This window comes from Ooceraea biroi, chromosome 11 (assembly GCF_003672135.1).
Source record: "Ooceraea biroi isolate clonal line C1 chromosome 11, Obir_v5.4, whole genome shotgun sequence".
In the NCBI taxonomy this organism is placed as follows: Eukaryota; Metazoa; Arthropoda; class Insecta; order Hymenoptera; family Formicidae; genus Ooceraea; species Ooceraea biroi.
In genome coordinates, this window is record NC_039516.1 from 2,868,463 (window position 1) to 2,882,374 (window position 13,912).

General features: G+C 46.3%; 1 protein-coding gene across 1 annotated transcript in view; it reads left to right on the forward strand.

The window, feature by feature from the left end:
• The window catches only part of LOC105288222 (nephrin), a 309,061-nt gene that overhangs the window by 277,553 nt on the left and 17,596 nt on the right, over positions 1-13,912 (forward strand). Inside the window, exons 9-10 of the mRNA XM_011354326.3 lie at positions 238-368; positions 12,085-12,244. Of these exons, the coding sequence (XP_011352628.1) occupies positions 238-368; positions 12,085-12,244 (291 nt within the window). The remainder of the gene's footprint in view (positions 1-237; positions 369-12,084; positions 12,245-13,912) is intronic.

The following is a 13,912-nucleotide window of genomic DNA, read 5'->3' on the forward strand; positions in this document are numbered from 1 at the left end:
TTTATAAAACTATTTTCATAATTATTGCGTACACGCGCGCGGAGATGAATTCTATCAACTATGACGAGACATCGATTATTCGATATGCAATTCCTTTCCTTGTATTTGTATCATTAGTTTTTATAATTTTATAAGTACTATAAAAAAACGTACAAACCACTAATTATTCCTCTCTCCCTCTCTTTTACTAATATATAACTTATAACATAAAAGGCTCTCCATATTATGTGTTCGCAGATCCACCGATAGTATCATTAAACCTCGGATCGACGTTAAACTCAGAAGACATTAAAGAAGGGGATGACGTGTACTTCGAGTGCCACATTAGAGCGAATCCTCCCTGGTTGAAGCTCATCTGGATACACGACGTAAGAATTCTTAAATACGTTACACGCACCGCTTTTTTTATTTTACGATATCGCCGCTTCGAAAAATATGCCAGGTAATACGCCGCGTAAATTTTACGCAGCGTCATGGTACCCATGCATAAGGAGACTCTCGCTCTTTCAATGGAGGGTTCGTCGATATGCGTAACGCTGGTTGGCCCACGTAATGCTTCGTATATCGCACGTGCATGGGCGCTGACTAGAACTTTAAATCCTTTATTTGCATAATATATGAGCTACCACACCCGGCAAAGTCGACGCACGAGACGCGAAGCGACGATGTAGACTTGTTCTCATCTCGAAAATCTCCGCGGCGAATCCCGTTTACTCGCATGATCAAACTCGCACGTCGAGCAACCCCATGGAGTGCTGGCTTCAAGAGCGCTGGTATTTCGACTTTATACTCTAATCGTATCGTATCGTATCGTATTTATGAATTTATTACGGCTGCTCGGCGCGAAACGCGGAAACGGGATGAATATCCCGTAAAAGAATGTTTAAACGACGTCACTTTTACCATGAGCGTGTTACATGTTATTGCCCGTATATCGAGACAAATTGAACGGTCCGTGCGATTCGCTCGTCGTATTTCATATTCGCCATAGACGCCATAGTATCCGCGGAACGATATCTACTGGGAAATAAAAAGCGCGCGGCGAGCATAAAACGGTTATCAAAGCGGGCATAAAACCGGTAACTAATGTTAGTCAGAGGCGCTCGTCTCTCGTACGAGATAGCTGCCTCGGGAGACGCGGTTGTCTAGCCTATTCTAGGCAGCGCTCCTCGAATTCCGAGGCGCATTGTGTGTGCACACCTAGCTGCCTGCCTCGCGCATGCAATTGCGAGCGGCAACGGAAATTAAAGGTACGCTCCCAAGGCGTATTCGAGACTATCAGCGACAAACTTTGGCTCGTGTATCGGTGGCAAGCCACGGACGCGCACTTCCTGCATCCTAATCCTCTCGATCGGCCGACTACGCGCTCGGAATTGCGCGCGTATCGCGACCCGCGACGTCGCGAGTAAGCGTGCATTAATTTCGGCCGTTTCTCGATAACTTTCGTATATCTGCTTACGACGTGAGGGCAACGTTACCGGGCGCTCATCGCCGCTCATGATGAGATACGCGGTTTATGTGGTTGTAAGAACAAAGTTCAATCTCCAGACGTGCAGTTTGAGCCGCGGAAACGTGCGATTACGGATGGCTCGTTTGTTTGTGACGTCCGGGATTTCTCGATGACTGCCGTAACTCGGGTAACAATATAGGGACAGCCATCTGTCGCGGACACCCCTCTGTCTTTTGAACAGTCGCGGAACTTCATGACACTTATTATTTCGTCGCGTGTTGACAACAAAATATAGAACTTGCCGACATCTGAATAAAGTTCAGCAGCTCGCGACGGGCGTACTTTAACTTACGGAATGACACGGTTACAAATGGTCGCGCATTACTTTCGACGTTGCTGTCTCTCGATAACTTCCGCAACTCCGCCGAAGTGCAGCTACCTGCGCGGCACCCTTTCGAGAGAGATTCTTCGACAAATCTGTTGATATTACCAAAAACTCCATTTTTGAGATACCCTCGATGAATGATCTCGCTTGAAAGATCGTTGGGAAGGTGACTCTTCGCGGAGCGATAAACTTAACGTAAAATAGCGGTGGTCGAGTTTAATTTGGAGCTCCGAAGATGGACGCGTATCCCCCATAGATTTCAATATATTAATCCAGCAACTGTATGGTGCCGGCGGAAGACTGCGGTTCATGCACCGCCATAATTATATTATCATCGGGCACGCTAGCCAGGAATCCCGTAGGAGCGCGGCGGTGCATTAGCTTCCCTCGGTCTTTTCCGGGATCAACCCGGCCTCATATCCCTTCCATGTTCCGTCGCTCACTTTAACCCGGCTCATCCTCCCGCCACCCTCCTCCCTCATCCGCCTCGCCGTCTTTTCGTTTCGTCGCACGGCGACCTTTCGCCAGATATACGTCGCGAAGGGCTGCAGGAAACGGGCTAACGGTGGGCGAGCAGCAGCTGCTACCGCGTAAGAGATTTCCCTCGAAATTGCATCTTAAAAATATGATCCGACTTCATTCCGGAGGGAGAGCGCCCGACTATCGTGCACAGTGTCACTTTCCCTCCCCCATTTTCCTCCCTTTCACGTACGCTCGCAAATCTCTCTCTCTTTTTCTCTTTCCTTGCTTGCGGATTGTGCTGGTGGTCGCGGATGAAACGAACCGCTCTTGGCCCACCAAGCTCCACCCAGTCTTCGTACACACCTTCGACCGATAGACGGATCACCAAACTAAACGCCGAGTCGCGCCATCACCGTAAAAGTGGATCTTAAAACTATCCAAGGCCACCGCAGCTGGACTTCCCGATGATTATCGAAGTTCTGCAGTAACGACGTTCGAGTAACGCTGAGTGCTTCTTTCGAAGACGTTCAGGACGTTTAAGTAGAAATGGGCGTCGAGGACGATTTGTTGGCGTAATGCGCTTGCGACCAGGGGCGCGGGAAGATATCTTCCCTCTCTTTAAACGATTACCCTTTCAGTGCACAGAAGTTAACGTCCGGGGTCGCTAAATGCTCTTCGGTTATGCGCCGAACCGACACCGTGCACACACGCCTCGACAGAACATGTCGAGGGAGATTATTACAATTGGAAAGATGTTGTCGAATCTCGCGTCGCCTTATTTCCATCGATCCCGTGTTACTCGTCGATTCTGCCAATCTTCTAAGCGGTTTTTCACGTTCGCGCTCGACACCAACAGAAACATTTCGCTCGGCATCGCTCCGGTCCCTTTCACTCATCCAGAAAGGTTTGCCTAGGAATTACAACGACTGTTGGCACGTTCTATCTGCCAATCAATCCCGGGCTAGCAATCGAACCGAGATCCGGCACCGTCGGGTCTTAGAAAAGCGTTTCGGACTGCCCCGGCAGCAGTAACCTTTTGAGTGGCAATCGTAAAGAGGGAGAAAGAATCATGAACGTTCTGAGGGCGAGCGAAGGACCGGGGGGAGGGTGCAGGAAACGACGCGAAGCGAGAGGGACTGAAAGGAGCCGGCAAGTGAAAGAGAAACGGGAATAACAGAAGCTGGAAGAATAAGGAGAAAAGGAGGAGGAGGAGGAAATCGAGAAGGCGAAAAAAGAAATGTGGGGGGTAGTCAACATAATGGAGTGCAGTGATTAAGTCGGTTCTATCATTCACGGGGACAATAGAGGAGCCCTGTAGCTACCTGCAGCAGCGACGAGCCAATCGGCCGGCCGGTTTAGAGACGAGGCGAGCCTGAAAGGACTCCCTCAACTCTTCATCTTTTCGCAAAGTGGATTGACCGAGCGGACTGCCGGGCGGAACCCGTTAATACCGTTATCCTCGCGGATACGCAGAAAGATCGAAAATTTATCGGACATATCTTCATATCTTCGTTTCTCATTTAGAGATGATCTGCAGTGCAAATTTCTACACACAGCTCCAGAATTAACGAGAAATATATAGCATTAGGAGTGTGATTTAGTTTTGAGGGTTTTGCAACAGATGGCTGTAGTGTCAGTTTGTTCCAATAGCTGTTTCCACTAACTGTTGTTTCTTACAGTGTTGACATTATCCATGGCATTTAGTAGCATTATAGCAATAGATGCAATAACAGTCGTGTTTATATCATCGTAAAAATGCAACTTCCGAAAGAGTATTTTCGACATGCGTTGCTTTTGTTTTTTAATCAAAAGAAAACTGCGGCTGACGGTTATAGAATTCTTGTGGAAACTTATGGTGATTCTGCCCCATCAATTAAGACGTGTGAATACTGGTTTAGACGCTTTAAAAGTGGTGATACTGATGTGAAGGACAAAGAACGCTCGGGACAACCAAGAAAGCTTGAACATGCAGATTTGCAAGCATTATTGCACGAAAATCCAACACAATCCACTTCAAAACTTGCCAGAGCATTAAATGTTGATCGTACAACAGTTACAAAACATTTACATGAAATGGGAAAAATTCAGAAAGAAGGGAAATGGGTTCGACATCAATTATCGGAAAGTGCTATTTGAACATTTGCATTTCGTTGATCGCCAAGCAAAAAAAGAAGTCTTTTGTCTCGGATTGTTACTGGGGATGAAAAATGGATCTATTTTGATAATCCCAAACGCAGAAAATCATGGGTGGATCCAGGCGAACCATCAACATCCACTTCGAGACGCAATATTCACGGTTCAAAAGTAATGCTCTGTATTTGGTGGGATAGTGTACTATGAGCTGTTAAATCCGCACGAGACTGTCACGGCTGATCGTTATCGACACCAATTGTACAAGTTGAAGTAAGCATTGGACCAAAAACGACCACCAATTGCGAGTAAACGACGGAAAGTGATTCTTCTTCGTGACAACGCTCGACTTGACGTTGCGTTATCAGTGAAACAAACACTATTAGAGCTTGAATGGCAAGTCTTACCGCACCCCGCGTATTCTCCGGACATTGCTCCATGCGATTATTATTTGTTCCGGTCGATGCAACACGCTTTAGAGGATACACACTTTCATAATTTCGAAGAAGTACGAAAATTCGTCGACGAATGGATCAACTGAAAAGAAGAGTCATTTAATAGTCGTGGAATCCATCTGTTGCCAGAAAGATGGGAAAAAGTTATAGAAAACGAAGGAAAATATTTTGATTAAGGTATTCATTCATTATCATATTTAAATACATGCGTTTTTGAGCAAAAAAACCCTCAAAACTAAATCACACCCCTAATACATATGGCATTGTGCTCTCAAGATTTTTCTCAGCCAAAATATCGAGACATCACTCCGAAGTCTTAAACCGTCAAAGACGAGAGGCTTCTCGCGAACTGAGCGTCGGAAACGCCAACAAATCATTGACGCGCGTCTCTGTGCTGCAAACACGAGCAAACGAGTCCCGTTGGTACGAAAATGGCGAGATCGATCAAACGCGAAATCTTACGTCGCCTCAGCGCTGTTCGGTGTACTCATATCGGCATCGTGGCTTTTGTACATCAATTGGATCGCACGATCGCGCCAAGGATAACGGCTTTCTCACTACGAATCGATCGAATGCATTCCCGCACACGCGAGATTCGGCCCGACAAGTTTGGATCTTAATGCGGCATGGGGTGCGAAAACGCGGAGGAGTCGAAGAGTACGTATGTGTATGAGTGTGTACGCCTACGTACGTATGCACGTGTGTACGTGCGGGGGTTGGTGGTTCCCGGGGAACTGGTTGCTAGCGTCGAATTCGGCGGGCCGTACATCAATCAATTTCACTACCATCGCGATCAGGGCGTGCTGGAATTCCCGCTAAAGGCGACTCCAGAGCGAGAGACGGGGCACCAGGGGTGAGATCGGGGTAGGGAATGGCGGTGGATTCGTTCCGTACGATTTCGATCTCGCAATTTTTCGTTAAGAGATAAGACGAGCCAGGGCGAGGAATCGAAGGCGATAACCGATCGCGTAGTCACCTCAAGTCTTCGCCTGGCACTTTCAGAAAGAGCTCGGATAGTTGGCAACTTTCGAACAGCTGTTCGGAACTACTTGCTCGCCGTATCTCGACGTACTTCCGCCGAATACGTCGACCATAATTCCGTGGATCTGTTGATCTGAATCACTTCTAATGGCATGATACAGCCGCGTTTTTATCCGAACATTACGAAAACGGATATGTGTTCTTGCGCGAATTCCTCACGGAAAAAGAGCGACGGTGAATGTAGAATATTTTGTTTAAACGTGGATCATGAAAGAATATAAAAATATCATATATTGATTTTGCAATTTAAACGTGCAGTTGATTTAAAGTTTTTTATTCAAAGAGTGGATGGAGCACTTTATGAAAGTCCTCTCGATTGGCGGCAGCTCTTAATTTCGAGCTTCATATTTTGATAACCGGTGGAAAAGAACCGCGCTTCAAAAAAAAAGAGAGTGGGGAGTATATAACCATCTAGTGCGTGCGGAAAATATCTCGCGAAAGCCAGTCAAAAACAGCGCGATCCGCACAACATCGTAATTGATCGACTCCGCGCCACTCGTTTCCACCGTAATAAAATCGACAACATTGCAACGCACTACGAATATTCGATAACAGCATATCCCTGTATGATACTGCGTGCACTCACTGCAGCTGGATACGGTGCTGGTACAATCAAAATACAAATAACAAACAGATATCGGCCATCGACTGCGATCGGCGACGCGCGTTTCGCGCAATACGTTCTCGCGTGAAACTCCGCGACGAATTCCGCTCCGGCGGAATTAATTGGCGATGCTCGAGAATACGATATCCCGCAATCCACCTGGACGACCTGAAAGAGAAGCGGAGCACATTCGCTTCGCGGTGGAAAGTAAACGGAGCAAAGAGATTCGCCCGATACTTTGAGGAACGGCGGTCCAGCAGGAGGCGAAGCGTAAGGAGCAGGAAGAAGGAAGGAAGGAAGGAAGGAAAGAAGAGATGGAAAGAGGAAGGAAGTATGGCCGCGGCTTGTTGGCGATTTTTCAAAGAATCAGTGCGCCGTCTGACCGGAATGAACGATCCCCCGTCCGCCCCGGGAACCCTTTCTTTCCCTCAAGCTTGCGCTCCCTTTGGCCGCTGCGAGAGCGCCAGACACTGAGAGGAGATCACGCGACCGCACGGGATCTCCTTGCGATGTGGAAGATGGCTCCTGTGTGTCCACCACCGCCGGGCATTCCTACGGGGAGGCGATCTCCCTCCCGTTGAAGGGCGCGAGGAAATTCGATGGATCCTCCGGATCGAGAGGCGACGCCGAAACGAAATTGGACGGACCGTACGTCCCAAGATCTCTTGGGGGGAGCGTCCACGGCGCATTCCCAGAAATCGAGTGTCACGGATGGAATATCTCGCTATCGATCGCCGTGCGCGCGCGAGAACACTCTAAGAACTCTAAGAAAAAGAACGTGAAGATCCGTGATGGTCATCGCCTCGGCCAAGTAGTGCGATCGCGATCACGATCGACTGCAATCGTTCGAAAACGTGCGAAAATTATTTGACGACGATCTTGCGTGATCCTGCGAATATTCTCGATGCCCGTCGTTCGATACGTCGCCATGATCTTTTTCAAGGCACCGGCCGAACAAAGGCGTCGAAGACGCAGAGATAAATGGAATTAGTCGCAAGTGATAGCATTCCCTTTAGACCGTCGACGCAATTAGGAACGGGTTGTCGATAGGCCGAGGTAGAAGGGTGTCAGAGCTATCTGCGCTCGGAGAATGGACACAATGGGGAAGTTAGTTGATCCTCATTTACGGAGCAAACCCTATGAAACCTAATTATCGAGAGCGCAGTGCTCTCTCTCTCTCTCTCTCTCTCGCTCCGTGTCGAGTCTTGAGACTGACTGATCAAAGGGTCCTGTTGCGTCTGCCGCAGCGCTCCTACAAAATGAAACTAGTAACGTTGCGCTAAAGTGCACCGTGTGATTGGAGATGGCACATGATATTCTTCCGGTAAACTCAATGGTCGCATTACCAAATCACGTTTATCGCTCCATGTGATTTTCACGCAGTAGATCAATAAATGTCACGATTTTTGGAACGTATTAATGCCGTATATCCGCCGTTTCATCCCGAAAACCTGGCTTTTACGATTAACAATATTACGCAAAATTCGAAACTCGCTATTTTCTGCCTGAATTTGACTTTTCTCGATTTCTATACTGCTGTAGCACCGTGGAAATACGGACGCTCGCGAAGTACTTAAATCAGAAGAAAATTACTGGTGCGCGCGCGATTATACTTACACGAGCAAATACAAGTACACCAGGTGGAGAAGTAGATTGGATAAGTGGGAGGAGGCGCAGGACGGATGGTGGCTCTTCGCAGAATGGCTTGGTCGCAAGAAAAGATAAACGAAAGTCAGAAGCTGACTACACAGGACGATATCGTGCTCTCCATTCCGCCTCGGGACGACGACGACGAGGAGAAACGCGGACGACGGAAACGACGAAAGAACGGAATCCCGACTCGTGGGAACAGGAGGATGGGGTCTGGGGGATTCGAGTCGCGAGAGGAAACTTTAAACTTCGCTATCTCCACAGGGACGGAAGTGCGCAGCGGGACCATACGTGTAAGCTTCCGCGATATCGATCAGGGTGTAGCAAATCTCTATCTTGGAGTGTGTCTTTGATGGTGGTTTTGATCGATAAGCCTCGATGGTTCCCGTTTGATGCGAGCGAACGCGAGAGATAAAGCGCAAATCTGCGAACAATTTTGTTTTTCAGCCAGTAAGCGCAACGATCAATAACTCCAAACTACACAAACTAGAACACTTTAAACTGTCAGATAAAAATATGTTATGTGTAATCTTGCTTCTCTCGTGTGTATTAATATGCCCTCATGTTCATTCATTATGAGAGAGAGAGATAGAAATACTTTATATTTTATATATTTAATAAAGAGAACTTCCTTTCCAAGCAAAGGAGAAGATTATACGTAAGAAAACGTATCGTCGCGGTAATGCGATCAGAATTATTTTCTAAAATTGTTCAATATGGAGTGGCCAACGATGCGGGCAGGCAAGAGACGCAAAGGTACGCTCCCTCAAAAATTTCTCCGTCGGTCTTAACAAAGTATAACGTTTAACGAGTCCTAGCCGAGCTTCGTCTCTTGCCGCAAGTAAATCGAAGATAAACCACGGGTTTAACTGGGGCTTAACCTATGCTAAGCACGCTAAATCTCCTAGCCTAGACTCGACCACACGGATAGCTAGGTTACATAGATTACAATACAGTTTAATCGAGTCACCACGCTAATAGTTGCAAATAACATTTTCCGTCCGTTTATTAATTTTTATATATTTTTTCCTATCAACCGCTTTATTGTTTTCCATTTAGTTTTGCTGAAAAAAACATGCGCGAATTTAATCGACTGAAAAAAGCTCCCTGTATATTAACTCGCATGTCTGATTCATGAGAGTTATATGAATCGGTTAAGTGCTGCGGGTAATGTGCCGTCTCCGATATTCCATTTGACACTCGTATGAGAGTATCGCGGGATTGACCATATCATAGAATTGAAGAGCTATGTATTACAGAAATCGAAGATTTTTTTAAGTAAATTTCTTCGTAAATTTATACTTCTACAAAATGCGATTGCCATTCTTGATTGAATCTTCAAGATCTGAAATTCGATTACGCATTTCGATTAGCGCTTGTCATCTCGCGCCGACATATATATACATCGAGTAAACGTGCGCGAATAATTAAATCTCTTCTTCAGCGTAAAATCGGGCGAAAAATGGGACAAAGGGTAGCGAGAGAGGGCAGAAGAGAGAACATCTCAGCGGGACAACGCCGCAGCGGTGCGCGCCATGTCGAGCTGTCGAGATTATAAAACAATTGAATAAATCCACCCCTTCGGGCGGGCATTCCGCGGGAAAGAAACGTCCCGGTGGGGTAGGACAGAAGTGGAAGAAGAAATCTCTGAACCTCTCTTTACCGCCCCTCAACTCCTCGCCTGCTGCACCCCGCTCCGCCAACTTCTCCAAGATTCAAATGGCCTCGTTTCAAATCGATTTCGAATTATCTTCGGCGAGCGGATTCTGGCGGAACCGGCGCGGTGGGAGAGAAGGAGGGGTGGGCCGCTCCGGTGTAATGGAGGAAACGGTAGTACCGTAAGAGGTATGAGAACGAAATGGCGGTAAGGGGTGCGGTTGGAGTAAGACGGGCGGTGGGAGGAGGAAGAGTGAAAAACTTAAGGGACTTTTACTGGCCGAGGAAATGTTTGTTCGCCGCGGCGAGACAAAGACATTTGCCCTGGCGGTCGTTCTCTCTCTCTCTCTCTCTCTCTCTCTCTCTGATTAAATAGACAGGACGACCACATTTAAGGGACGATGCACTATGATGGGCATACGCGCCAACTCTCTTCGAGGTATTCCTCTTATAAGTTCGCGCCCCTTTCCCATCTCTCTTCCCCTCGCTGTTGAACTTTTACCGGGCGTTCGGCGATATAAAAAAGATCGGGAAACGTAAAAGTGGAGTGGAGCGTCACCTGAGCGCACACGTCACGTCGCGGGAAAGTTTCGCGAGAAAGAGACTGTGATCCCATTACGCGACGATCTCTCGGGAAGCCCCCGAGAATAATACACCCCAACTCTCAATAACAATTTTGATGAACGGCGTCTGATCTTTGTCGAGCAAGGTTAATTACACGCCGTGAATTACGCATCTCGTCAACGACCAGTCTGTAAATTAGGTGGTAGACGGTCGGTGGTCGACGGAACTTTCGCGGGCCGCTTTTCGCCTGATTAAGCGGTTCGGCCTGCATTTGGCAATGACGGCGTATGCACCGACTCCAGCTACTTGTTGGGTCTGACGTGTGCGGCTGTTCCACTCTGGAGTTCGTTTCCCGCTGCAAGTTTCCGCGGAGTACGATATTAGCACTGCATTTGTCTCGGTTCTCATTTTGTTGCGAGATGCGAAAACGGGGACGAAGTAAGGCATAATGGAGTTTGGCCTTTTGCAGCTAATTAAAGCGGCAAATTCGTTACAGCAACATGTAACTGTGCACGACTCCTTTTGTGTCCTGCTAAAGCTATATATTTGTCATACGCTACCGGTACGTCTGGCAAATAAAATAATACAGGATGTGTTACACCGTTGTATCGTTGGTACACACAATGTCGCCGAAAGCATCGAATGAGATAATCCTGGAAATAGATCTCGAAAATACAAATTTAGAGCGCAACTTGTGATTGTGTGCAAAGAACGCATCACTCGAGTGATCAATACTAGCAATTTTAAAATTATTTATATTATATTTATGTTATATTTATATTATACATTATTATATTATTGGGTTGTAACATATATTCGATCCGTTCTTTTAGTTTTTAATAATAACTTTTAATAATTTATTTTAGTTATTTATTTATTTTTTAATTTAGGTTTTAATAATAATATATTAATAATAATAGTCTGTAATATATATTCGTTATTAAAAATATTAAACAAGCGGAAATATATGTTACAACCCAATACATTAAATAACTCGCGCTTAAAGTGCAAAATTTATTTAAAACAAAGAATGAAGTTTCGTTACTCCCGTAACTGTTACGCTCAACAGAAATTTGTAGACGTGCACGATAACAATCGTTGCAATTTTGAGCTGGCGTTAACGTACTCTGGCAGATACATTAGCGTAAACATTAATATGCAAAAACAGTATGTCAGTTTCGTGAAGGCTCGTTACGTGAACACGACTCGTTAACTCATTCGAGTTATGACGGTATTATATCGCGCGCGTACCAGCGCGCATTATAGGTACACGCTGTCTCGTAATCTTGTAAGATACCTCCCCTTTGTCTTCCGCAGATATTCGCGACCGTAAAAGCGGTCTACGACGGCATTTCTCGAAAAAAAAATGATGATACGATAACGAACGGTCGTAACAACGCGAGAGGACATCGTTACGAGACACGGTTGCGCTTATCTCTAATTTATCACGAAATTAGAAAATAACGAGAAATGGAATCACACAGGCAATCTCGTAGCGGACAAGTCCTCTCGAAACGAGAGAGAGACAGAAAGAAAGAGTGGAAGAAGCATTCGCCCTCTGCCTCTTCCCTTTCTAATAACTATTTAATAAATATGCACGCAGCGTTGCATCGCTAAGATCACTCTGGACCTCGTCTGAGTCTCGAGAAATGCAAGTTAACGAGTCCCTCGAAATTTCTTTTTGCAGAATCAAATCCTGGCGCACAACACGTCGGCTAGGATCATCTGGTCGAATCAGAGCCTGGTCCTGCAAAGTGTAACCAGAAGCAGCGCGGGTCGTTACGTTTGCGCGGCCACGAACGCGCTGAATGAGACACGCAGCGAGCCGCTGCATTTTCGAGTTAAATGTAAGTTTCAGTCAGATTCACGATCTTGTCACTTGCGACAACAATTTATCGAATTATAGAATGATTGAGAATACGTTTACTTTGCTATGCGTTAGACGGTGGAATTTGCTGCGTCGAATCGTTGGATATTCTTAGCAGGACGCCGGAGATTTCCATTCCGACTTGGGAGTACTGATTACACGTGTCGCACGCGAGCAGCCGCGTGTTCTCACGTGTATATTAACTCACGTGTCGCCGTGGCCCCCGGAAGCACATTTAGCGTGAATATTTCACGAGTGCTTAGCGCTGGCTACATTTTTTAAACCCAATTCCCCGGTTATGGCCGGCTGCCGACGTAGCTGGGTGCTCCTTCGTACTTCGTGAAAGAAGTGATTCGCCCGGAAATGGGAGGCAGGACACGTACGCGTTTCTCGCTCGTGAAAACTCTCTACTGCGCGAATTACCGGAGCTGGTCGCGAGTAAGAGATCTCGACGGCACTCCCGGAGCGGGCTTCCTCCCAAGGAACGCACGATTTACGGGAGAACCGATGGATCTGAAAAATTTCGACTTACCGCCGGCTTAGAGTAGGGCAGAAGGGATTGCGGGATACTTGAAAGTACGCCCCATTAAAAACGAGATTCCGCGCATACGTTAAAACAAAATGTTGCGATCCCGAGGCCAAAGTGGAAGATTGAAGCAAACCGGATCTACCGCGTAAAACAATTCCGCGTAAAAAATAATTCCCGACACGACGACTTGACAGCTGCGCGAGAGAGCGCTTAATTTAATGCCGCAATAAAAGCATCGCGCGGCAATTGGCAGTAGCTATATAGGTGTTTAATACGGAATCACTTGCGGGATCGCGTTCGAATTCCGCAGACGAGTGTATTTGGGGCGCGATTCTCAATATTTAACTATGGATCGTGACGGCCTCGTAAAGATAGAGGAAATAGTCTCGGATAAGCAACCATCTCGGGAGTACCCACGAATCGAAATCGGGATAGTTTCGTGGATATTACACACCGTTGTTGCGAAAGGGGAAATAACGTTTGGTTTACGCTATCGGCACTATCATAATATAACGGTATTTAGACTGGTCGGGGGTACAAGCGCCGAGTGAATTTAAAGGAGATAGGGCGGAAAGCATCGAGTCACTGCGATCCAATATATATTCCCATCAGTCGCAGCAGAAAGAGCATACACACGTAACGAGGTAAAAGGAATTTTTCAGAATAACGAGAAACCGAGAGTAGAAACGAGAAGAGAGACGAAATATGAGAGAAAATGCTTCCTTTTGTAATAATTTACCATCGGATTCTCTTTATCCGTTTTACTAGAATGTTCGTAAATAAAATAAGTATTATCGATATGTCGTTGATATTTCGAAATCTATGACATTTTATTATACCTCGCTCTGCAGCATTTTTATTTCATCCGCAATAAAGTTTCCCGCGCTCTTTATACAAAATTGCTTTATCTATATCTTCTCTCACCAGCGGCTCATTTATTTTGCGCTGCTTGTCTGGGCAAAAAGGTACGATCGAAATCCGAATATGAAGCAATCAAAGTACTGCAAATGAAATAACACGGCATAACGAGAGAAAAACAATAAGCCTGTAAAGCCACTGAACGCGGCGCACTCCAGCGCGCGAATTCAGCGTAAAATCGTAAAAAGCTTTAGCTCTTTC